This window comes from Pelodiscus sinensis, chromosome 2, assembly GCF_049634645.1.
Source record: "Pelodiscus sinensis isolate JC-2024 chromosome 2, ASM4963464v1, whole genome shotgun sequence".
NCBI classification, from domain to species: Eukaryota; Metazoa; Chordata; order Testudines; family Trionychidae; genus Pelodiscus; species Pelodiscus sinensis.
The window spans coordinates 72,635,078-72,661,793 of NC_134712.1; the positions used below are offsets into that span (position 1 = coordinate 72,635,078).

A 26,716-nucleotide genomic window follows, 5' to 3' on the forward strand; every position below is an offset into this window, starting at 1 on the left:
CACTCCTTTGGTGCTCCAGCCTCATGGGGTGAGGGGAAGGGACATGGAGAGCTAAGGTTCAGGGTTTCCCCATAGGCCAGAATTACTTTTCTGGGGTGCTGGACTTAGTGGATTTTATGGACCCCCTTGGGCTCTGGGGTAGGGACAAAAATGCGGGGTTCAGTGTGAGACAGGGCTGCCAGTGAGTTGGATAGGGATGGGGTGCAAGATGTGAGAGGGAGGTAGGGTGCAGAAGGGGAGAGGTTGAGAGGTCTGGGTGAGAGGTAGGATGCAGAAGCAGGCTTGGGAGTAGGGTGTCTAGCCAGGTGGAACGAACAGGGGCAAGGGGAGGGTGCAGTGTGTGGCAAGGAGGGAGGGGGTAAGAGCAAGGGAGGGTGTCGAAGCAAGCTGGAGGCTTGGAGTCTTGGCAGAGGGAGGGGAGTGAGTGATGGAATTAGGGCATGGGGGTCTGGGTATAAGGGGGGATGTTTACCTGCTTCACGCCCCCTTTCAGCAACTGCCATGGCCACGAGGTCACAGGCCAGCCCTGGAGGAGCTGCTGCTGCAGTCATATGATCTGAGAGAAATCAGAAAAGTACTCAGAGATCTCAGGTGCTGAGAAACTTTGCATGAGAGCAGCAGCAGGTGGAACTTAGACAGGGGAAAGCTGGGATGTTGCCAAATGTCCTTCAGGGGTTGGTGCTTCTCAGGACCTGTAGCAAGGTGTCCAGCCTGACACTCCGTGGTTTTGGGGTTCCTGCTGCCCTACACTTTTCTGATTTCCTCCCCCTCCGCCTCTTCCAGGAAGGCAGCCCTCTTGTGAAGGGTGCACTGTGAGGAAGAGGCACCAGCGCCACTTGCGCACTGAGTCCACTGTCCAGGCAGGGAGGAGGAGGCTTGGCCCCTCAGGGCTACATGATTGAGTCCCCTTCAGCCCAGCGGTGCTGCAACCCTAGCTGGGCAGCGGCTGCCTGCAGGCAATACCCAGACCCCAGGTCTGCAGGCGGGGAGGGGAGGCAAGCCCAGGACAGGGGCATGGCCGCTAAGGGGTGGAGTGGGGCTCAGGGACCTGAGCCACCTGGAGGCGGCCAAGACACGCAGCGTGACGTGGCCCCTCCTAGTATGCTGACGTGGTGGGTGACATGATCCAGACTTACCCGAGCCAGCACTGCTGCTTGCTCCAGCCACGCCTGGACCATCGCCACTGCCCCTGCCATGTGACCCAGGCAGGAGTAAAGGGGGTACAGGCCAGTGAGAGTCTTCTAGATCAGAGGCACTTCAGGGGGCCCAGCTGTGGCTGTGACGGCTCACAGGGGGTTGCACCGCTTAGGAACCTCAGCCCCAGCCACCTCCTCCCCAGTGCTGCCTTCTCCAATCACAGCAAACCTGCTCCTGTGGCAGAATGGGCTCCTTGCTGCTTTTGGGAAGGAGAAGTGGGCCTGAGCTTCCACTGTGTGCTAGTGAAAATTGGCTCCGCGTGTCAGGGGTTGCCGACCCCTGTGGTAGCCTGTAGTTAGGACAGGTGTAGGGGATGAAAGGCTATGGAGTCTCTGGTGTGCAACCTTACAATAGCTGAACAATGGGGAATTGATGGTAGCTGCCATTCCTTCTACTGTCTCTGTTGCCAGGCCAGAATAAAGGCATTTGGTATTACGGTTCTGTTGTAGCTTGGTGATTAACTGTAGTTACAGGTATTTAACATTTTGAATTGTTCGGATAAACTTCATAGAATAAAAGAAACTTCCTTGACCTGGATGTTGACGTAGGCTGTATCTGCTCTACAAGTTCTACAGCAGCACATCTGCAACATATAACTTGCTACAACAACAGAAAGGGTTGTTCCCTTGAGAGGCAGTAGTCAGTTTAACAGTAGGATGCTTCTGTCAACCTAGCTGCAGCTACAAGTAGGGCTTAGGTTGACCTAACTTTGAGATAGGGTGCAACTTTTATTTTACAGTCCTGAGTGGTGTAAGTAAATTGACCTAAGTTTTAGGTGTAGACCATCCCGTTCTGCTGGTAAAGGAATAGATTTGAAGGACATCTCATAGTCCACAACCATAAGGTTATTGGCTTTTGTGTACTAAAATGAGCAAACATGGAAGTAAGAAAAACATCTAGCCAACTGATTCCTAATAGGCTGAGGGTGAGTGGGAGGAAATGTCTTTTCTCTTTGTTTCAGTTTTTCTTTTTTATGTTGGCATCTATCTTGTGTGTGTTCTGCATATTGATGTTTAAAATGTAAACAGTATTTTTATTATGAATTGTTTGTGTATTTATAGGTATCCCCCAGAAGCACCAGAGCTTCAAATAAGGAAAATGGCTGACTTGTGTTTCTTGGTCCAACACTATGAATTGGCATATAGCTGCTATCATACAGCAAAGAAAGACTTTTTGAATGATCAAGCAATGCTTTATGCAGCTGGAGCCTTGGTTGGTATATTACAATAATATAACCATTCTGTGCATTGGTTATAGTAACCTTTTTGACATAACACTTGTACATAATATACAGCAAAACAAAATGCCCTGAAATTAAAAAAAACCAACCCAACCCTTTAGACTATATTTTCATATTTGAAACTATTTTTTGTAGATACCAATATCTGACAGTTACATCACATTCCTTAATATATGCAGTAGTTCTGTGTAGAGAATAATTACTTTCGTTTCCTAAATATTTAGAAAAAAGCTTAATATTGAGGAAGAACCTCCTTTTGCTATACATTACATTTAAACAATTATGCTAATATGCACAGTTCTTTCAATCACTTTAAAATGGTTAACAGAGTTTTAAGTATTATAGTATTTTCTACTTTAATTATAAGATTTGATGTTGACAAAATACTTGGTGATCTGGACAAATATACTAGCAAGTTCATTGTCACCTTACATCAAAATAGCGTGCTGATGTTTAAACATCCAATCTTCCAGAACCCATGTGCTAGTTCAGGTAAAGATTTTTTTATGGCTGTTAACATTTTTTTGGCAGAATTAAATTACACTTTTATTTTGTCCTGCAGGAAATGGCAGCAGTATCAGCTTTTCTTCAGCCTGGGGCTCCTAGACCATATCCTGCTCATTATATGGATACAGCAATTCAAACATATAGGGATATCTGCAAGTAGGTGGTGGCTTACCTTCCATTGCCTCTAGTGAATGATCATATTTAATACTATGGTCTAAACTTTCTTTTACTGCACAGGTAGTGCAAATTTAATATCACTTGCCTAACCTGTTTTGGGAGTCCTATTACAAGTGCACCAAGGAAGTCAAATGTGTTCTAAGTTAGAATTTATTCAGACTTCAGTTAACTTATGTGCCAGTATAGTTGTGGACTTGGTACATAAGACTAGCCGTACTGGGTCAGACCAAAGGTCCATCTAGCCCAGTAGCCGGTCTGCTGACAGTGGCCAGCACCAGGTGCCCCGAAGGAGGTGGACTGAAGACAATGATCAAGCGATTTCTCATGCTGTCCATCTCCAGCCTCTGACAAACAGAGGCCAGGGACACCATTCCTACCCCCTGGCTAATAGCCTCTTATGGACCTAACCTCCATGAATTTATCTAGCTTCTCTTTAAACTCTGTTACAGTTCTAGCCTTCACAGCCTCCTCTGGCAATGAGTTACACAGGTTGACTATGCACTGTGTGAAGAAGAACTTTCACTTATTAGTTTTAAATCTGCTACCCGTTAATTTCATTTGGTGTCCTCTAGTCCTTATATTATGGGAACTAATTAATAACTTTTCTTTATTCACCCTCTCCACCACTCATGATTTTATATACTTCTATCATATCCCTCTTCAGTCTCCTCTTTTCCAAACTGAAAAGTCCCAGTCGCTTTAGCCTATCCTCATATGGGGCCTATTTTAAACCCCTGATTATTTTAGTTGCCCTTTTCTGAACCCTTTCCAAGGCCAAAATATCTTTTTTGAGGTGAACACTTTGTTCTTGGCAGAGTACAAATTATTGGCAGAGCCGTAATTAAAACTTGTTTTCTTAGTTCTTGAACTTGTATTCTGTTCATAAGACCACTTAGTTGTTTTGCAAAAGTTCATTTTAAGACCTTTACAGGGATGTTTCCTAAGGAAAAAATATTGTAACAGCTTTGGTTTAAATGCATCTGAAGTTCTCATCCAGGAATATGTTTATCAATATTATCTAGATTAACACTTTTTTGTCACAAGGATTTATTTTATCATATTAAAATAGTGTAAAAACAGATGTATGCATCATTCATACCTATAACAAAATAATATATACTAAATCAGGCATTACATAGCTAGAATTTGCCTGCTCTTGTCAGATTTAAAGGTTTTCTACAGCTTACTCTAAAAAAAAAAAAAACCTTTGTTATAATGTATGTAATTAATTTTTTGTCCTTTTAGGAACATGATACTGGCTGAGAGATGTGTGCTGCTTAGTGCTGAAATTTTAAAAAGCCAGAGCAAATATTCAGACGCTGCTGCCCTTCTGATACGGTTAACCAGTGAGGTAGCGAGAACTTAAGTTTTGTTTTCCCCATAGTCAATGGCTTTAAATAGTAATGCTAATTTTTTAAACCAAATAACTTCTTGTACATAGGTTCTTCGCAAAGGTAAAGATTAGAGATGTTAGGAAGCATGTAATTCGGTAATTGTGTAGCCAACAAATTTTGTCAGCTACGTGATTAACTGATAAGCAGCTCTGCTTTTGAAGAGCTTGAGAGCCAGTGCGTGAGCATGCTGACTCAGTCCTGGCTTGTGCCAGGTCTGATGGTATGCCCTGCTGCAGAGCTGCAGCCAGGGTACTTTTGGGACTGAGCCAGTGTATTTGTGTGCCTGCTTTCAAGCTCTTTAAATGCAGAGCCACAGTGGGGGTACTGACGGTGCTTGCATGCCGTCCCAAATACTTGAAATACAGAGCTGTGGTGAGGGTGCTGGTGATTGCGTGTAGCTGACAGCGTTAACCAATAAGCACCTGCTTATTGGTTAATTGTTTAAGTGGCTATGCTATTACATCCCTAGTGGAGATGCCCAGGGGCAGAAGCTGACTGGAATGAAGTTTGAGTGTTGGGCTATAGCTTAGCTTGCTCCTGTAAGCCAAGAAATGTCATTTTTACATGCCTCTATGCAACTTATTTAATTTATCCCATGTTCTATGGTCCTCCTTCACTTGGAGTGATGTACATTACTTTTTATTAAAAAAATAAACAAAAAAACCCACCTGCCTGATACATACATTTATTGGTGCCTGTCTTCCTAACTTATATTCCTTATGCTTGAGCTCTTTGTCCCTTGAGAGGGATTAGACTTCAAAAAGTTTAAAAAGCACTATTTTTGAAAAAGCCAGCATTAGCAATGTGAAAGTGAAACTGTGTACATGATTAACTGGGCTCATTGGTTGACATTCATGGTTACATGCAGGCTGCCAGTCATTGTGGGGAGCAGACTGCCACCCTATGTGTAACCACTAAAAATTTCATGGCTGGTTAAATGCATTTTAACCTCCCTAGTTAGCATGTTATTCACAATCCATCATTATGTTGTGGGTGACTGATAAGGTATCAGTAAAGTCTGCTGAACTTAAAGAAATAAAGTTCTGTTTCAATTGGATTTTCTTCTAATTACTGATTAGGGTTACCTTAACTAATTAATCTGTGTCAATTTCAGTTCTGATAGCCTTTCTCTTAGCTGTAGATGGAAAATAGTTTACCTTACTGTGTGCACATGACACACTCAAGATAAAGGACAAAAGGTGTACAGTTCACCAGAGTGCTTGCATTCTTTCCTGCTCTGATTCTTAGTTGTAAGTTAAAAAAAATTATTGGCAGCTAATGACCCCAAAAGGGTTGTAGCAGCATCTTGCCGTGCTCGCTAATCTAGTTTTGACAACAGGGTGGAGGTTTGACATGATCATGCTGGCCAAATTTCTCTAATTTGTCATTAGTGTTTTAACAACAAATTTTGTTGGTAATTCTGTATTTTCTTAAAAGATATGAAGAAACAATTCTATTAGCTCTTAATTTTTACTATCCTAGCTCAAATAATGGGGAAGATATGACAAGTAGACATTGACATTTGAATAAAGGAAATAGTGCTGCTGACAGTGCTATGCTTTCTTTCATATCATGAATGATAGCTTTGAATGTCTTCAGTTGTACAAGATCTCCCCAATCCATGTCACTCTAGTTATGTCAAAGGCTAGATATAGCCCAGAATTTTTTTAAATAGCCTGTTTCCATTTTGTATTAGGGACATTTCCATGGGTACTTTAAAATAACAAAATACAGGACTATGTAGCACTTTAAAGACTAACAAGATGGTTTATTAGATGATGAGCTTTCATGGGCCAGACCCACTTTCTCAGATCAAGTAGTGGAAGAAAATAGTCACAACCATATATACTTTGTGACTATTTTCTTCCACTACTTGATCTGAGGAAGTGGGTCTGGCCCACGAAAGCTCATCATCTAATAAACCATCTTGTTAGTCTTTAAAGTGCTACATAGTCCTGTATTTTGCTTCAGCTACACCAGACTAACACGGCTACATTTCTATTACTATTAAAATAAGAAGGTAGAGAACTATTCCTCCATTTAGTAATAGCCACATTAAAATTAATGTATCTGATAGTCAGAATCATTTTATACTTTTATAAACTTTAGTCTTTCTGGGATTGGTTGCTTTTGCCACACATTGTCTATTTTAACTCCATTTCACATAGCCAGTTAGGTGAAATACAGTTATAGCTTGGACCTCCCTGGCCCAACACCTTGGGACCTGACTAATCCCAGATGAGGGATTTTGCTGGACTAAGGGAAGTTATTTCTGACCTCCCTGCTGCTGGACCCGGACCCAGCCCCTGCCCTTCCCAGCTCCCCTCGCAGCCCAGCTGGGTTGCATGCCAAACTTGCTACCCTCCCACCCCCCCTGCTCCCAGTTGGGCCGCACACCGGGCTCTCCTCCCCCCACAGTGGGCCAGGATCCTTGGCACCCCACCCCCTGCAGCACACTGGGGCTCTCTGATCCTCGAATATCCATGGGATGGCCAGACCACGGACAGAAAAATCTCAGTTCATAGAGATGCAACCTGTAATGTAACTGTGCCATCTTGGGTATATGATTTATAACTGTACCCACAATAGGCAATGGATGCTGTTTATCAGATATCTGATATTTTGGCCAGCATTAAAAATGACAACTTTGATATCAAAATGAAGTGGAACTAATGACCTAACAAATAGGTTGGAAAATTTATGCCAACTTTTTCAGATAAATTCAGTGCCACGATAGCACCCTCTTGTGTTCCTATACTTGTTCTTATGTTAAAATAAAATGTATTAAAGCTGACATTCTTGTTTTTAATTTTTCTGGGGGAAAAATGGCAGCAGCTCACTTGGATGGGAATGGTAAGTGTTAGACATTTCTGCCTGAGTAGCTGGAGGCTTAGGGAGTGTAGAAATGAACATGGTCTGTCATCCTTTGTGTATCTATCTGTTTCAGTATTTTCCAGATCAGGATAAAGTACAGGATATATATGATAGAATTTACATATGCTAGCATATTGATGTAGTTGTAAAGAAGGATTCTAAAGCTTAGCTGTACTCACACTAAAATAACTTTGTAACCATAAGGCTCAGATGAAGAGAACAATTTTACTATTTAACATTTAAGTATATAGCTTAAATATTTTACCATGTATAATATCTGTAACACATATACAGATGAAAATAACTTCATTATATCTGTATATGGAAGGCTTTTCAACTTTCTTCTTATAGGCAGCAGTTAATCCAGTTTCATTTTGATCCCTTTCATAAGCATTTATTATGAGGCCATGTCCACTGTTGTATACAGTTATTCCTTGGCTCTGGAAACAAGCACAGTACTAATAGAGATATGTTTGCTGATTTGAATTATAATAAATGGTTTTGCTTTACTTGCAAAGTGGGATTGAGAAATTAGGTGCCAGTGGTTCTCTTAAAGAATATTTGATTGTCATTCAAAAAACAAATAGATTAAAGTATTCATGGCTCTGGCTTGCATACTCCCATTCTGCAAGTAAGATACAGAAAACAATTATTGGGTATACCTTTTTTTATAATGGTCTACCTTCAAAACTGTGTGTAAGTAGATGTGTAAGGCAGGGAACCCGATCACATATTAAATGCCCGCAGAAGAGATCAAAGTGCAAATGGATAGTCAGACCAGAACACATTGCCTCTGTGTCTTCCACAGAACAGTAATGTGATCTTTTTTACTATTTAAGTCATCTTCAGCTGAGCTTGTGAGAGTTTGTGTTAGTGAGTATAGCTACACTTTTTTTACTACGCAAGTTTCATTGGTATATTTCATATGAGAGATTAATGATTTTTTCTCCTTAAATAGGATTCTGACCTTCGCAGTGCACTTCTGTTGGAGCAAGCTGCACATTGTTTTATAAACATGAAAGGTCCTATGGTTAGAAAGTTTGCCTTTCATATGATATTGGCTGGCCATAGGTTTAGCAAAGCAGGACAGGTAAGTGGTATTTCATAGTCTGAAAAAATATGGAAAGTAGGTTGTATTTAATCTAAACTGTATTAAAAGTAGCGAGTTTCATGTCATGCTTTTTGGATAAAATAACTTGGGTAAAAATATCCATTGTGGATATTATTCTGTCAGATCATATAATATTGATCTCTTTGCCCTTTTTGACTATCAGATTAACTTATCCTACCTTTTTTACCACTGTTTTAACCACTAGATAATATTTCCCTTTTAAATCTGTTGAACTAATTGCCAATTAGTTAAATTCAGGTGCAATTTTATATTATTTGCACTTTAACATGCATTTTTTTCAATTTCAGCTTCTTGTGTTAATTTATAGTGTAATTGTATTTACCTAAAGCTTAAGTTAACATAATAAATTTGACTTCCTAAACTTAAGACATTATTTCAGAGACCCCAGTACTGCAACTGGCTGTGTTCCGGTGGTTAAACATGGAGCCTCACTGAAGTCAGTGAGGCTTAATGCAGGCTCTAGCTCTGCCTTGTATGCGGTCAGTTATAGGGCTAGGGCTTTAAAGGTAAACAAACAGTTTTTAAAAAACATATACACAAAATTCTGGTCACCAGTCAATACATAGTATACAACATGGCAGCCTTAAAACTGTATTGAAAAATGCATTTAAAGTTTAAAGACGAATTCCTCCTTTGTTTCCCAAAATTAGAATTTGGGGTTCTTCTACTTCATGTAGTTACTGATTACAGTAATTGTTGAACATTAAGACTCTAGAAGGGTAACTCTTGTTTTTTGTTATTATAGTGAACTATTGAATGGAAAATTGAGCCCTGAACTTAGTATTTCTTAGGGTTTCTTTTAAAAATCTGCTCATTTTGGTTTTTTTTTAAATAAAGAAAATGTACAACATACTTAATAGTGGTGGAGTCATATTAAAGGAGGAGGGAAAGTTAGTCTCAATACAACATTAAGAAGAGCCGCAGCTGTTTCTGTACTTGGTATATGTAAGTATAATAGTTATAAAATGGAACTGTTCTTCAGTGGCTGTCCCTGTGGGTGCTTCACTACAGGTGATGGTGCATTCCCACATCACTGAGCAGATATTTTTCAGATATTATTGTTCGATATCAGTGGGGTAGCCATTTTAGTCTATAAGGTGCCACAGGACTTATCATTGTTTATGCAGGTTCAGACTAACTGATGTATTGGAGCATAAGCTTTCATGGGCAGAGACCCACTTCATCAGATGCATGTAGTGGAAATTCCAGAGGCAGGTATAAATATACAGGCATATGAAAAGAAAGGAGTACCAATCAAGAGGAAAGCCAGAGATAACGAGGACAATTCAGTCAGGGAGGATGTGTCCCATTTCTAGCAGCTGATGTGGAGGTGTGAACTATTGTTCGGTAGTTTAGGGAAAAAAAACCTTTTTGTAGTTTCTCCTGCTCCAACCATTTCCAGTTCAGATAAACCATGAAGATGCTGTGGTTCCCTCCATGCTATAGCATGGCTCAGGCAGAACTAGTATCTTTCTGTGCTCCGTATGTTGAGCTGCCCTCAAAGAACTCTCTCAATGAGACTGGATCTTCTTTCCCGGATTAACAGTCACATCCTTCATCCACAACTGGAGAAGCTCCATCTGAAGGTATGGCTCAAACATATGAGTAGCTTATTTGAAGCAGATCAAACTCTTCCTCTTACATGGTAGACAAGACTCCACCTCTAAGACTTATCTGCAAAAATGAAAACTCTTCTCCATGTGGTACTTGTGCAAAAACTTCCCACACTGCACTGCACCTTTCCCTGATTGTCCTAGATTAATTTTATGACTTAAGTATGACCTATTATTGCTCAGCTTCATCAGAGTACATCTTGTCTAAATGGCATCCATTTTTCATCTCGGTCAACTGATACTCCTACCTACTTTTTACCCCAAACCTCACAAGGACTGATGGGAAGCAGCACTCCATACTCTTGATGTCAGAAGGGCTATTGCCTTTTATTTGTACAGAACTAAGGAGTTTTTCAGATCCCTCTAGACTATTTGTGTCCATTGCTGAATGCGATTTTAAAACAGCGGCTGCCAAGTAGATAACGTCATGTGTCAAGTCATGCTACTAGATCTAGACTATTGAACTCACTGTGGGCATCAGAACACACTCTACTCGGCCTGTGTCAACATCCTTCATAATATAACTTTTATTAACATACACTCACATAGTCACTTTGTATAAGACCATGCCTTTGCCAAATGCTAAGCCATCACTCAAGATGCTAGGTTGGACCCCATAATAGAATGCATAGTACTATCTACTTTCAGCAAAGACAGAACTCCAAAGTCCCACCCACCATGATGGGTTCTGCTTCACACCTACCTGGAATGGAGCACCCATAGGACATCATTTGAAGAATAAAAAGGTTACTCACCGTGTGCTGTGACTGGCACTCTTTGAGATGTGTCCCAATAGATTCTCCATTACCCCCCTTCTCCACTATACTATGGAATATTACTCAGAAGACCTTATGGTAGAGAAGGAACTGAGGAAGTTGGGATGCGTGTATGTAAATAGACCCTAATGCTTCTGCGAGACCACAGCTCAGCATGAGTGTCCCAACCAGTCACTATTACCGAAGATCTTCAGTCAACAGCACCAGGATGCAAAGTCACCTCAAGTGTAGCACCCACAGGGACATGCATCTGGAAGAACATCAGTTACTGTTACCTTATAAGTAACCTTCTCTTTCCCCTTTCTATGATATCTAACTTGTTCTTGGCTCTACTTAACTGAAAAATGTGAAGGAAAACAGTCTTGACTGCTCTCCCCATTTGTAGTATTTCAAACCTACATTTTATATTTTTGAATGTGGGTTTTGAGCGATTCTCAGAACCTTTCTTTCTCTCAGTCAGGTTCTCTTTCTATTGTAGATTTTTCCACTCTTTGTTTAGACTGAGGGCCAGAGCTATTACTGCAATAGTGGTTTTTGTCTTCCTTAAAAAAACTCAATAGTTCTACACCTAAAATGCTCTTTATGCGGCCTCCTACGTGATTCTTTGTGGTTTTTGTGTGAGCTTAGTGAAACCCTTCAGCTTTTCTGGGGGTTTTCTGTTTTTTTTTTTTTCCTTAGTCAACATGATTCCAGTTTGCTTGGACTTTACATGTTCGGTATCTTTCTCCCCAATAGTGATTTGCTGCATCTCACCTAATGGCAGGGTTTTTTGCTAATGGATTGCACAGATTGATGCATAAACTTCTGAAGAGAGAACAGATAGGCCCTCCAGTATGTACCGTATGACAAGTACTGTGCTTCTACATGATCCATGCCATTGTCCATTTTGCTAGGATTCCTCCATACACCAGTACAATTTTCCTTTCCTAAATATATTAACAAATCAGTACTATCATGTAAATGAGGTTATTAGTTTAGTTTTTTCATGGCTTTGTGCAATCATACTTGTTCTATGCAAGAGTTTTTAGTATATCGGCTCAAAGTTTATTTTAATTCTACATTTTTTAAGATACCAGCTTGAAAAATAACATTTATTTGAGGATAACTATAACTAAAATGGAAAAATACTTTTCTTTTCAACTTTGTTTATCACCAGTTCAACATTTTGGTTGCTGTTCAGTTTTCAGAATCATGTATTAGTAATTTGCTTTTGAGCTTCCTCTTGTACTTCTCTGGCATTGGGGGAAAAAAAACTTCAATAGCAGAAATAGAAAAACTCTACTTAAATATTATCCGTTCCAAGGCATACTATTTAAAGATGCGCTATCAGACTTGATTTATTTTAAACCGATTTGTATTACAAAATTGAGCTGACCTTGTCCCTTGGAATAAGCTTAAAATATTGATGCACTCTGTTTTTATCCTCTGAACAGTAACATTACCCTCTTTCGGGGCATCTGTTATGGAAAACTAGGATTCATTTTGAGTGGGGCTTCAAAGGAGCCCCTCCAGCACAGATTGTTACCTAAGGAGCTGCCAGATTGGTAAAGCAGCGTGGTCTTGCAGTGGAAAAACTCTGTTCATCTTTTATGTGCTAGGGATCAGTCCCCACAGCTCTACTGTAAGAAGGTGGCAGAATTTGGGGCTCAGGGATGTAAAGAGTTAACTGGCTACCTGGTAAGCATGCATCTTACTGGCATACTTTACCAGGGTAATTGGTTTACTGGTGCACAGCCGGAGCAGTCCACACCACAGCACAATGTGGCAAACCAGCTATAGCAGCCTGCAGCATAGCAGGCATGGCTGGGCTGGAGCAGCCCTTTGCCCTTGGCATGCTGCAGCTGGCCAAGCTGGAGCAGCCCACGGTGCAGGTTGGATTAACTTGTTAAATATAACGCTTAACCAGTTGACTATCTTCTAAACGGTATTTTACATCCCTAGGATCAACAAGCACATGGTTGTTCAGGTTTTTCACCATAGTGAGGTTATATTTTTCAGTTAGTCTGTAGATGGAGCTGCAAGTCTAAATTTGTGCGATGACATGTAATGGTATTTCAAGTTTTTTACATATTTGAAGTATTATACTTAACCTAAATTAATTGGCAATGTAATGGAAAGCAGCCCAACCTGAAACATTTATTTGACTAATTGCTGTATGTGCTAATGAAACTGCATCATTTGGACTTCCATATAATTTACAATAGCCAGCAAAATGTACTTATTGTAATAAGCTTTACAGGAAGTTGTCAGATTCTTGGACTGCAGATAAGCATGAATTAATAAGAACTCTCCATATCTGTGAAACAAATTTAATAAAACTGTCATTTCTTGAGTTCAGAATTTATGAAAAATAGCAAAGGACAGCTAAACCAATGCAATTAAGTAATGAGTTGTAGTGGCTGCAGTGATATTAACATTGAATTTTCAGTAGCCTTACTTTTATTCTCACTGGCATAAATCTGAAGTTACTCCACTGTACTCATAGCAAGTGTGCAATAAGAACCAGGCTCCTAGTGTTGAGAGTAGCACCATGTTTTGTTGTGGCTGTCAGAGGAACTCTGAACCTCATGGAAGTATCACAACTTTCTTGTCTATAAAGTAAAACATGAAAAAACGGTTCAGTTTAAAAATCCTATTTGTGGTATTGGCTGCTTAGGTAAAATGCAAGGTTTTGATACACCCAAGCAGTGACCACAAATTGATAATTACTGATTTAAAGACGTGCTCATAACATGAGATAAATAGAAATACCGTTCAATCATTTTTTGTTAACCTACTCTGAATCTTATTTGGCTGTTGAATTAATCCTAAATAGGTCCTTAGTATTGTGGGATTTCCTGACTTCTTAGATTTGCAATCCAGGTAGAAACTGGAAGACTGTTGTATGGTGACTGAAATTCAAGGCTTACAATATCAGTGTTTTATAGTTTTTTCATTGACACTTCTAGGTAACACAAGAAGTTGATTATCTTATTGTAGTGCTGAATTTCACTGATAGCCTTGTTGTTTAAGGATGTTACAACTTAGTTCTCCTCAGTATACAATTTAGTCTACATGTGCAGTTTATCTTCAAGGCTGAGATGTGAAAGAAAGGTGTGTAATTTTCCAAGTTCCCTAAAATATCTTGGATACAGAAGAATTCCAGTGGGAAAGCCTAGGAGACCTGGGTTGAACTTCTGTTCTGTCCTAGACTTTTTGTGACTGAGCAAGTTACTGGAAACTTGTCTGCATTAAAAAGTAGCATTACTGGTATAACTAAGTCTGTTAGAGGTGTGGAAAAAATCACACATCTAGCAAAAGCTGCTGTGTAGATGCAGTTATACCAGCAAAAATATCCTTTGGTCATTTTAGCTTATTTGGTTTGATATATAAACTGTGCTTCCACTAGGGATTTGCCAGCATAGCTTTGCGAGGTGTATTTCACACTGCCAAATCCTTTAGGCCCTGAGCTTCCGTGTCCCATCTGTAAAATGGACATAATACATCACAGGTTATTGTGAGGATAAATACTTGAGTTGTGAGGCATTTAGGGATGGAAACATTTACTTGATCTTTAGACACATGTACAACTCCTGGGAAACATGTTTCCGTATTTTAGCACTTTTGAGTGCATGTGTGCTTCAAGACAAGAGCTGTTACTAAATATTTTAGAATTTACTGCAGTAGAATTTAGATTTAATCCAGAGTGTGCTATATTAAGTTACCGTATTTTCCAGCATATAAGACCACTTTTTATACTAAAAAACATCCCCCAAAAATCGGGGGTCGTCTTATACGCCGGGTATAAACATACTGTAGCTTCAACTACATACAGAACGTCCCTATTATTACCTTTTAGCCCGCTGGATGTGCCCTAATACAGTACTGTAGCTTCGGCTACATACAGAACGTCCCTGTGCTGATACTGTATGTACCGCGCTGAGCCAATCACGGCAAGCGGTGTCATCTATTAATGCATACAAAGCCTGCTCGGATTGGCTGAGTCAGAGGCGGGCTATTACAACCTTTGCCAATCCGAGCAGGCTTTGTATGAACATGATGAGGATTTTGAAGGATTTTAAGTACCAGTAAGTCAAAACCATTTTAATTAAAATGATTTAAATCAAATCTGTTATTAAATGGTGTTGCCTCGGAAGGGGGGGTAGTCTTATATGGTGACTATAGGCCAAAACCTATGTTTTAACTGGAAAATTAGGGGGTCGTCTTATACGCCCAGTCGCCTTATACGCCGGAAAATACGGTAGATGGAAAAAGGCCAAAAACATTACTATAAGCCAATTGTCCAATATTAAACATTGTTAAACAAGGTTTAGGGTTTGGTACAGAGAAACCTCAGTCTAAGTACTATGGGAAATACATCAATAAAATGTTTATAGATTTTGTTAATGATTTTATATTAAATGAAAATCAATTAAAGCATTTGAAATGTAAATTATTAAATAAGGCTTTCATTTTAACAACATCCCTTATTCTTTCCTTTTTGCTGGACAAGATTTTTAAAGGAAAACTCCTCTTGTTTGATAGTCTGTGCGCTACTAAACATGTCAATAACTCCTTTTGGGGTTTTAAAAAAAAATTAGTTGACATGAGCTTGAGTTGCTGTTGAAGTCCTTCTATCCCAGATGATGTTATGGATTTAGTGGGAGCTGATAGGAATGGTCATGTCATTTAGCTCCCTCTCTCTGACCTGGTCTAAGTCTAGTCAGGACACATCTCAGGATCAGGATGATGGAACTCTGGGGTCCCAGGAAATAGTAGAGACGGCATCCACCATGATGACATTTGCTCCAATAATCTCCATCTGCTCTTTTCTGTTCTCTTTTGGTCCTTCGAGGGCTCCTTCCATCAACTTTTTTTAGAATTAATAAAGGGAGTGATGGGTGGAATTATATTTTCCCCAACAAATAGGCCTAATATCCAAAATACCAATTTAAAATTGGTAACTTCTGGCTTCACATAATCTATAATGTAATTTCAGCAGTCCTTGTACTATATTGATATGGCCTTTTTGGTTTAGACTAATCTTATTTTTCTGTCTGGTTTTCTTGACCTTTTTCCAGTTCACGTTTGTTTTATATTATAGTGATACTTTGAGAATTTACATTCACATTTTACAGTTAACCTGCAACTTGGGATAATTTGTAGGCCCAGTTGTCACAACAGTACTGCTACAGCAACAATCTTTTCATTCATCTTTGGGTTACTACTAACTGAATGTTGTGTTGTACCTCCTTGCTTACATTTCTCTCCCACCTTCAATAACAATTAAAAATAATTGTTGAACCCAGAATATACATTGGTGTAAATGATTTCTTTATTTGACTTAGTTTGCTAATATTAACATTGAATTGATTAAATCACACAGGAATACTGGTTAAGCAATGGTTTCAATTTCATTTTCTTGCAGAAGAAACATGCCTTGCGTTGTTATTGTCAAGCCATGCAAGTTTACAAAGGGAAAGGTTGGTCTCTTGCAGAAGATCATATTAACTTCACTATTGGTCGCCAATCTTTTACGCTTCGTCAGCTTGATAATGCTGTGTCTGCCTTCAGGCATATTTTGATCAATGACAGCAAACAACCTGCTGCTCAACAAGGGGCCTTCCTCAGAGAATACCTTTATGTTTACAAGGTAAGAGGTACATTTTTGATTCTTAAAGATTAGTTTAAAATTCTGTTAAGTAATAATCATTTGACATAAAAACACATTTCAGTTACTTTCACAACATACATTAGAACCAAAAAGATAATGTTATTCTTCAGGCTCCAAACTGAATTTTACTATGAATTAGGACAATTAAAATACCATATTTACTTTCACTGCATTGATCTCATGTATTATATATGGATAAACTGTGTTCTCCACAATTGTCCATCTGAAGATTAAATAAGGTCAGAAGTCAGATGGGTCTATTTCAGTACTGAACTCCATATTAATATGACTTTTCAAAGGGTCTTAGCTTAGCACAGACATAACTGTTTGTAAAATACTTGGAGTTCTTTGGCAGAAGGGTGCCGCAGTAATATCATGCTTTGTATTTATGGTAACTGATGCACAGAGATGCAAAATCTTGTGCCTGACTTGTGGGAGGGGAAAAGTGCGGAGGCACCTGACTAAATGGCAGAGACTTGGAGTCAGCCAGGGTCTGTATGGGGGAGCCTCCTTAACTTCCTAGCAATCCCCTTCCAACTTCCTTCCCCAAATCTGTTCCATATTTCTCCTTCCCATACCCAGCAGCTGCCAAGTTCACTGAAGGCTCTTAAGAACAGCCACACTTGGTCAGACCAAAGATCCATCTAGCCCAATATCCAGTTTTCCGACAGTGGCTAATGCCAGATGCCTCAGAAGGAGTGAACGGAACAAGGAATCATCAAGCAATCCCTCTCCTGTAACCCACTTCTAGCCTCTGACACCATTCCTACCCATCCTGGCTAATAGCCATTGATGGACCTAACCTCCATTAATTAATCTAGTTCTTTCTTGAATCCTGTTAAAAGTACTGGTCTTCACTACTCTGGTAAGGAGTTTCACAGGCCGACTGTGCGCTATGTGAAGAAAAACTTCCTTTTGTTTGTTTTAAACCTGCTATCTATTTCATTTGGTAACCTCTAGTTCTTATGTTATGGGATAGGGATATAAGCAGCTAGTCAACTTCCTGATAAGCATATGCTTGCCGAGTAGTCAAATAGTGACTCGAGTAGTCCCTCTGAGTCCCCTCCTACCCGCTTGCTGCCTCTATTGGGGGGGGGGAGCCAGTCCTGGGGAGAGCCATCTTAAAAACCAATTCCCCCTAGCACCAGCTTCATGGTGGGGTGGTGGGAGGAAGGAGCAGGGGAAGTAGAGGTGCAGTGGGGAAATGATGTGAGCAGGGAGTCCCTGCTTGCACTGGTCTTACTGCTGTGTCTCTTCCTTTGAAATGTAGCAAGAGCTTGCTGCATTTCAAAGGGAGAGATGGAACCCCATGCGAGCGCGGATAGCGAGTAGATCATAGAATGCACAGTACACATTCCCACTTCCTGCACACAAATTAAAGGTTAACTTGAAAAGCTTATTTATCAAAGCCTGGCTGGAGCAGCTACTGTCCATCTCCCCCCTGCCCCCCCCAAACCCACCAGAGCTGGAGCAGCCTTCTGCCTGTGGCAAGTGGGGAGCTACTCCAGTCCCCACTGGTTAACCTTAACTGGTAAACTAATTCACATTCTTAAGAGAAATGAACACTTTATACCTAACATATTTTAAAACTAATATCTCCCTTTCTCAGAATCTTGAAATCATGAAATCTTTGCAACAGTTAATCTAAAGTCCTCCTAAAAAGTAGAGAGCTGATGTCCACGTGTTTTGCTTATAATTGCATCTGAATTTCCAGATTTCTATAGATTCATAATCCAGCAGCTAGTTTACAAGATCCAAAATCATAAATTTAATTGGAGACTTAATGGTTTCACTTTAACTAGGATTTGGTAAAGATTAATTTGAGAAATATTCTTAATTTAAAATATAAATATAAAAAAGGGAAGGTATAATAGTTTTTTAATTTTAGTTAGCAATAACTGGGTATGTGACCTTACATTTCAGAATCAGAGCACAGTGTAAAGAAGGATATCGTTAAAATTACACAGTAATACAGAATTAACCTACTTTTTGACTAAATACTGAAACAAAGGTTTGACAATGTAACGTGTGTTTATCAGAAACCTGTTGAAAAATTAAGGTTAGAATAGTGAACTATATGGTTTTTTTTTTTAATTTAAAAATCTTTTCATAAACTCCCCACTCCTTTTAAAAACCTCAGATTGTGAAATGAAAGGATATATCTCCCTATTTTAAACTATTTTGGTTGTTTGTGCAAAGAAATGGAAAAAGCATAGCTTAGATGCAGTAGATTTTTTTTTTCTTTTTTACCAATGTATAGCAGTTTAGCTTGTAAGTTGGTTTCTTCAGTTTTTGACCATATTTATGTAGGGGCAGTATGTTTAAGAAAAAATGTCGTCATCTTATTCCAGAATGTAACACAGCTGTCACCTGATGGCCCTTTACCGCAACTTCCTTTACCATATATTAATAGTTCTGCAACACGAGTATTCTTTGGACATGATCGGCGACCAGCAGAAGGTTAGTGAATTCTCAGTGATTCTGATTCAAAAGAGATGCATGAATGAGGCAGCCTATAAGAAACGTCAGTGTTTCTTCAGCCTGGTCAGTTGTCTTCTCTCTTCCATTCTTTGTCATCTCAGGAACTGTTGATGAGGCTTTTGAGTGTGAGAGAAATTTCAGAGGAGCTGGAATTGTAAAGGGCAGTCATTCATTAGGCAAGAATAGATGTGAAAGTTTCAGAAATATTTGCTGACTTCGTGTGCAGAATTTACTGAAGGAAAGCAAGCATACATACAAAAGTTCTGTACTGTATTTTTTGTACATGTTGAGTATAAAACTTAGCTCTTAATGGGTAAAATTTTCGAAGCATCTGAATGACAGTACAAGTCCCATTGAAACACTAGCCTTTTAACTAGTTGAGCACAGTTCTAGATGCCTTGTCTATACTAGACTTTTAAAACATTACTTACGTATTAACTAACAATGCTAACATGACATTTTAAATTATGATCTAGACATGGTCAACAAGCGTGAGGAATGATTTGGCAATTACAAGTGCCATTACTGAAAATTTTGCCAACCATTACACCAAAAAATGCAAAAAGTTTGAAAGAGAAATGTATCTCATCTGAGTATTTTTCACTTTTTTTATGTACATATATTATGGGAGAACATATTTTCTGTCACTCGAGGAAAGTTTAAGTGTTATGAAACCTCTGTTTAACTAGTTCTAGGGCATTTTCTTTCAGAATTAACTTATTGGCATATAAATTTCAGGAGAAAAGAGATGCTAATCATTTACACAGTAGTATAAGTCATTTTACTTAATTCTTTTTTGTAAATAAGTGAAACATACTTTATGTATTGATTGTGTCGCAATAAAATGAGATGTATTTATAGGAGAGTAGTAATGACATTGTTATTTGTGGAGGAAATACTTTAAGTAGTCTAGAAAAAAAGGGAACACAGAGACAGTGAAAAAGATGGGTGTAATTGTTCTTGAATGGCTTGGAGCCATATCAAAATCCTAATGAAAGCAGCTAAGTAAGGAAATGTATAAAAGAAACTGTCTTGGTGCTTTTATATATGTTCTGCAGTGGTGTTCAGGTAAAACACTGGTAATGTTAAAGACTGAATTAACATGAAATGTAAGACAATGTAAAATTCTGTTTTAGTTAACTGGTAAAATTTTATATTTAACTGGTTACCTGATTAAACCAGGCTGGCTGCAGCAGCCCCGCCCTGAGTATCCTCTCCCTTCTCTCCCCTCCCGCCCCTCCACTTGTGGCTGGCCCCACAGTGCTGCTGCTGCTTCAGCCCCTACCTGCAGTGGGCACGTCAGTCCTCACCAGTTAGTCATAACCAGTAAACAACTTAACTATTCACGTCCCTGGTGAGCCTGATTTTCATGAATAATTGAATGATCTATACTAGGTTACTGAACAAGGATAAAAATATCTATATATGACATTTAAATAGCAATGATAAAATTATTTTTAACAGGGTTATCATTTAGATAGATCTGGTGTTGTGTAGCATTCTGAACTTTTAAACCATTAAACTATGTTCAGTTCTACAAAACTTTATAACCAGGGAATCTTTTTTGGATCAAGATTTTATTACAAGCCCATATTTAGAAGTATGTAACAAGGAGTACATGCTGGTCTAGATGAGCGTTGAGTGTTTCATTAAAACCAATTAGTATTATATTTTGAAGAGGTGTGGGTTGGAGGATGATGATTTCCAGATCTGCTATTGCAGTGTTTTCCAAATGTTCTGAAAGCATTTTTTTACACCCTCTGCTATTTGTGGTTGAAAAGCCTACACCTTAATGTATAAATCTTCCATGCCTCTCCCCCCCCCCCCCATGTTAGGTCATCACTAAGCCAACTTTGGTAAACATTAATGTAGATCTTTATAAAATACTTCATCTTGTTGCTTGCATGTTTTATTGAGCAATGTTGAATTCTTAAATATCAGCATTTACTGTCATTGGCATTTGAGTTAGCTCCCATTAAATGAGCTCTTAATTCAGGCCCATGCAACCATTACATGTTTCACCTCTTGAAGATTATCTTTAAAACTGTAAAGTTTTACTTTTTAAAAATAAGTGAAGACTAGGGATGTAAAATTTTGATTAATTGGCTAATCAAATACATTGACTAGTCGTTAAGGGTGCCTCTACCTTTGAAGTGAAGCAACAGGCTGTTGCTTCACTTCAAAGGCAAAAGTGCTGCGGAGAGCACGGGACCAGCAGGGGACTCAAGCAGTCCCTGCTGGCCTTAAGCTCCCCACAGCTTTTCAAAGTGGCAGCGCTGCATGGAACAGACTCCCAGCTGACCCTGTGCTCCATGCAGTGTTTCAAAGCAGCAGCACTGTGTGGAGCCTGGAGTCTGGCCCTGGGCTCCATGCTTCCACTTTGAATCACCCCCTCTTCATCCCCTTGTGGCCTCTTTCTGATAGAGGCAGCAGAAATGGGGGAAGTAACTAATGGACTTGTCCTTCACATCCCTAGTGAAATAGTGATAGAAATGTAGCCGTGTTAGTCTGGTGTAGCTGAAACAAAATACAGGACTATGTAGCACTTTAAAGACTAACAAGATGGTTAATTAGATGATGAGCTTTCGTGGGCCAGACCCACTTCCTCAAATCTGAGGAAGTGGGTCTGGCCCACAAAAGCTCATCACCTAATTAACCATCTTGTTAGTCTTTAAAGTGCTACATAGTCCTGTATTTTTTTTATCCCTAGTGAAGACTCTGAACAGTTGAGAGATTTATATGCTTTGAGAAACGCATCATAATCTTCTGCTGGTTCTGTTTGTATGCCAAATAGTCGTCCTACTTTACCTGCTGCCTCAGGTAAAATATCTGGAGTGTTTTGAGATTCTCAGATAAAAAGCTGAGTGAAAATAAATGTATCTTTTTCTGTATTTTCATGTAGAGCTATATGTTTAGACTATAAATTTGAACGCTTGCTGTCTTCAATTAGTTTAGTTTTATTCCACTTGCAAACTACAGTTTGAGTATTTAAAAAAGGTTGATTGAAACTCTTCACAATTATCTGCATCTGCACTTTAAAATCAAATGGCTTGAGAAAATGTGAATATATTTTGCAAGTAAATTGTACTTCACAAATACATGTGATTACAGTATTTCATGACCCATCTGGAAAGTTATCAAATGAATTTGATATAAAAATGGATTATGCATTTTGGACCTCTGTCAAGCTGCCAACTTCAGCTCCTTTGTTTTGATTGTTGTGCACCACTCTTGTACCACGTAATTTTGGGTTTTTTTCTTAGGTGAAAAGCAGGCAGCCACACACATAAGTCTTGATCAGGAATATGATTCTGAATCTTCACAACAATGGAAGGAGCTTGAAGAACAGGTTGTGACCATGGTTAACAAAGGAATATTACCAACAAACTTTCAGCCAACACAGTATTGTTTGAATAGCTATTCAGATAACTCCAAATTTCCACTTGCTGTAGTAGAAGGTAAAATTATAGCATCTGGATTCTGTAAAAATCGGGAATCTTTAAACCTAACTTACTGTAGATTATCTCTTGCTATTGTGGAACTAACCAAGCTGTGGGTTTTTATATTTGTTTGAGAATAATTCATAATAGGAATATATAGCTTGTAATCACTTGTTGAAATACATAGTCCTACGTAGCATACATAATAGCTTTTTTTTTAATAGAACCAGTAACCGTGGAAGTAGCCTTTAGAAACCCATTGAAGGTTCCACTTTTGTTGACTGATTTATCATTGCTTTGGAAATTCCAACCTAAGGATTTCAGTGCAAAGCATAATGGAGAAACAAAAGAGTTGGTGAGTAATTACAAATGTTTTAACTATTGTCAAACTCTTTTTTACAATTTTAATATTTTTTATTCTTAAATTTACCCTTCTGTGACATAATATTGAGATATCGCTTTTATTAAAGTTAACACTTTTCAACAAATACCATATGTGCTGCTACAGTAATTTTCTGCCAATGTTTTTCTGGGTAGACTGTTCAAAGCTGGCAAATGCTTGGTCTTTTAATGGTAATTAGTGTAAAAGTGGAAAGTACACAGTGTAAAGTATTTCTAATCTCTTATTTTAATAAGTATTTAAATTCCACATCCATTAAAGTTTCTTGAGTCCTCTGTTCTCAGATAATTGAAGCTTGGTATAACAGCAGCAGGATGAAATTGTATGCAAATCTTCATACTTTTAATCAATATCGGAAATGTTTATAATCAAGTAATGTAATTCTGGGTGGTTGATTCCTTAGGTTACTTTTAGTTGATTTGCCTTGGTTTTCAGTTCTCATTGGCTTTTTTAACAAATTGTTTCATGTAGTCTTTTACATAACGTAGAACCTTTCTGATAATTTCATTTCAGTAGCTTCGTAATCAACACCTTGATATTTAAATAATCTAAATTTATCATGACACTTTAGATAATATTTCTGCTGGCAGAATTTCCTTTTAAAATGACCCTTGTTATTCCAAGAGGTCTGTCATAAAGTTTTAGTTATCTTGAAATGTTTGCTGCATTTTTTTCTTATCAAGTTGATGTTCTATGGAAAGGTGGTGTTTAAGAAAGTACTTTAATCTCAACTGGCTGCTATGTTTTACGTAGTATAGGATTCCCTTTTGCATTAATTTATGTCTAGCCAGCCATAGAAAAAGGCAACTTCATGGTTTGGCAAACTATCTTCTGAAAACACCCTTTTATTTGCTATTCGAGGGACTCAGACCTATATAATAACCTGTAATTCTCAATAAAATCCATAGTTCAGAGGTTCTCACAACATATAATGAATCTGAGATGCACCATCATGATGTAAACATCATAATTGGTCTTTGGAACTCTCTTCATCAGTGAAATGGCTCATTAGACCTGGAAGGTTGATCAGTGCTTAAACATTATGGCTACGTCTAGACTGGCAAGTTTTTCTGCAAAAGCAGCCACTTTTGCGGAAAAACTTGCTAGCTGTCTACACTGGCCACTTGAATTTGCTCAAGAACCCTACTGTTCTAATGTAAGATTGTCAGTGTTCTTGCGCAAATACTATGCTGCTCCCGTTCGGGGGAAAAAGGCCTCTTGTGCAAATGCTTTTGTGCAAGAGGGCCAGTGTAGACAGCTAAAAACTGTTTTGCGCAAAAAAGCCCCGATGGTGAAAATGGCGATTGGGGCTTTCTTGCACAAAAGCGCATCTAGATTGGCACGGACGCTTTTCTGGAAAAAGTGCTTTTGCTCAAAAGCGTCTGTTCCAATCTAGACGCTCTTTTCTGCAAATGCTTTTAACGGGAAAACTTTTCCGTTAAAAGCATTTGTGGAAAATCATGCCAGTCTAGACGTAGACTATCTGTCTACATTAAAGGTGGCAATAAAGAGATTCTGCTGGGGCTGGTCACATTTCTATAGATCTTTGCTTAGTTTCAAAATATACATGCTTTTGCTTGTTTTAAGTGTCCTAAAAATAACATATTGTTGGAAGAACTGTATTTGTAGCAGTTTAATTTAGAGGAATATCGTTAATAAAGAAATAAGAGAAACTATTCAGTCAATTGCCTTTTTCCCCCCCTTCCTCCTAGGCATGTGGAAATGACATGATAGGAGCTGAAGTAATAGCTGAGTTCTTAATTAATAGTGAAGAGACAAAAATGGTAAGTAGGTAAATGTTTATATTTACGTTGTGAAAGCACATTTTCCAATGTGTATATTCAAATTCATTTTTTTATTGGAAATGAAAGACATATTTACATACTTTCAGACCGAAGGTAGTTCCATTTGCAATAATTTCCTTTTACTGCAGTGCTTTTAAGCTTGGTTACAGACTGGAAATTGTTTTGAAGAGATTTCTTTTTTCTTATGTTCTTGATAATTTCTCTTCTGATCTGCAAATGACATATTATATAAAAAAGTTAAAAAAAAAAAAAAAAAAACCCTTTACAGATATTATAACATTTTTCTGCTTTAATTTGTGTAAAATAGTTACATCGGAAATAATAATAATGTGGTTATTAATTTTTGTAAAAATGTGACATTGAATGTAAAAATAAGTGCTTTTTTTTTTCTTAGTAGCAACAACAACAAAATTTAACATATCTCCACAGGCAAGACTAAAGCTCTTTCCCCATCAAACAGGGGAGCTACATATTCTGGGAGTCGTTTACAATCTTGGCACTAGTCAAGGTACAATGATGTTAGATGGGATCGATCCCTCTATTGGATTGCAAGCAGGTAAGGATATAGAATTCCTCTGAGAAATGGCAGAGAATCTTAGATTGCATCACAGAACAGAACTAAAGTCTGCTAGGTAAACAGTGGCAGTAGATGGTAAAAGGGGCATGTCTAAAGAATGAGGGAGAGATTGATGAAGTAGGTGGACACAAGTAGTAGACTGAAGCAGCACCTAGAGAAAAGGAGGAAGGGAAGTAGGGGTTCACTGTTGCTAAAACTACTTTTCCTTCAGTGTTTGTATCCTGGTTTTAAGGGGGGGGAATCATTAGGGGGGAAAAAATCGACATCAAAACAAATTCACACTTGCTGTGTTTTTGCCTTCTTTAGCCTTTGCAACTTTTTTCTTTTCGAGAGTCACTCTATTTACTTGTTTTCTAGCTGTCTTCTACTGTCTTGGTGCCATTTGGATTTTCATCCAATCCTCCTATTTATAATCATCAGCTTTCTTTGCTAGTATTGCTTTGAAAATGTGAAGGACCATCTAGCTTTGGTCCTTCCAAAACAGTTGAGGCATGGATTTTTTGGAGGTGCAGATTGCACTTCTATTACCAGCGCAGTTCCTGTTCCATGAATACTACTCTCTACAGATGCCAATTAATCTTTAATAGGCATTATGTTCACACTTAAAATGAAAAATAAATGGTTAATCTTGTTTAGAGAAAGCCATGACATTGAAAGGGTTTGAGGGTAGAAAAAATAAACTATTTTGCTTATGTAACTTGATGGTTTCAAGCTGCTGGCTGTTGTTTCAGGAAAATTTGTCTGTAATGGGATGTCTGTACGAGGACGACAAGACTTAGAAATCCAGGGCCCTCGACTTAATAATACAAAAGAAGAAAAAACCTCCATTACATATGGACCAGATCGACGTTTAGATCCTATTATAACAGAGGAAATGCCCTTGCTGGAGGTATTTTATATTCCCCACTGCTAATAATTTGAGCACATAGTCAAATGTTGAACTGTTGTTCTATAAAATAGTAATATTTTTTACTTTCGTTTTGACTTTACTGATAGCATTAGTCTTTTGGCACCCTTTTAAAGGGGCAGTAATGTAGTGTAGTATGTAAGTCATTCTTTTACAGCTGGCTAGGTTTTCAAATTATCAAGTTTGTATCTAATTTAGATGAAACTTCAGTTACGTGGTTTCTCACATTTGTACCCATGTTGAAGTTAACTCAAATTCTGGTGGAAGAGTTTAAAGTCAACTTTATTAGTAAAAACAGCAGGGAAAAAAATACATCTGGTAACTTAGCATTTTGGTTCTCCAGATGCAAATCCAATTTTCCCAAAGTTTGGCCTTATTTCCTGAGTATAAAGGGGGATCGGTGAAAGCAAAAATGAAACAGAAAAACTCCTTCATTTACTAGAGTGCAGCACGTCTCTCTTTACTGTTAAATTTAACATTAACAAATTAGATTATAAATATAATGGTGTCTTCAAGTTACTTTCACAAATCTGTTACTATTAA

The 26,716-nt window shown here is 38.5% G+C and overlaps 1 protein-coding gene across 8 annotated transcripts in view; it reads left to right on the forward strand.

The window, feature by feature from the left end:
• Window positions 1–26,716, forward strand: part of TRAPPC8 (trafficking protein particle complex subunit 8) — a 102,456-nt gene that overhangs the window by 46,017 nt on the left and 29,723 nt on the right. For all 8 annotated transcript variants that reach the window (XM_075920768.1, XM_075920767.1, XM_075920773.1 and 5 more), the window contains 11 exons: window positions 2,259–2,409; window positions 3,000–3,100; window positions 4,367–4,472; window positions 8,348–8,479; window positions 16,318–16,542; window positions 18,915–19,023; window positions 22,308–22,502; window positions 22,709–22,839; window positions 24,597–24,668; window positions 25,119–25,245; window positions 25,998–26,155. In XM_075920768.1, the coding sequence (XP_075776883.1) occupies window positions 2,259–2,409; window positions 3,000–3,100; window positions 4,367–4,472; window positions 8,348–8,479; window positions 16,318–16,542; window positions 18,915–19,023; window positions 22,308–22,502; window positions 22,709–22,839; window positions 24,597–24,668; window positions 25,119–25,245; window positions 25,998–26,155 (1,507 nt within the window). The remainder of the gene's footprint in view (window positions 1–2,258; window positions 2,410–2,999; window positions 3,101–4,366; window positions 4,473–8,347; window positions 8,480–16,317; window positions 16,543–18,914; window positions 19,024–22,307; window positions 22,503–22,708; window positions 22,840–24,596; window positions 24,669–25,118; window positions 25,246–25,997; window positions 26,156–26,716) is intronic.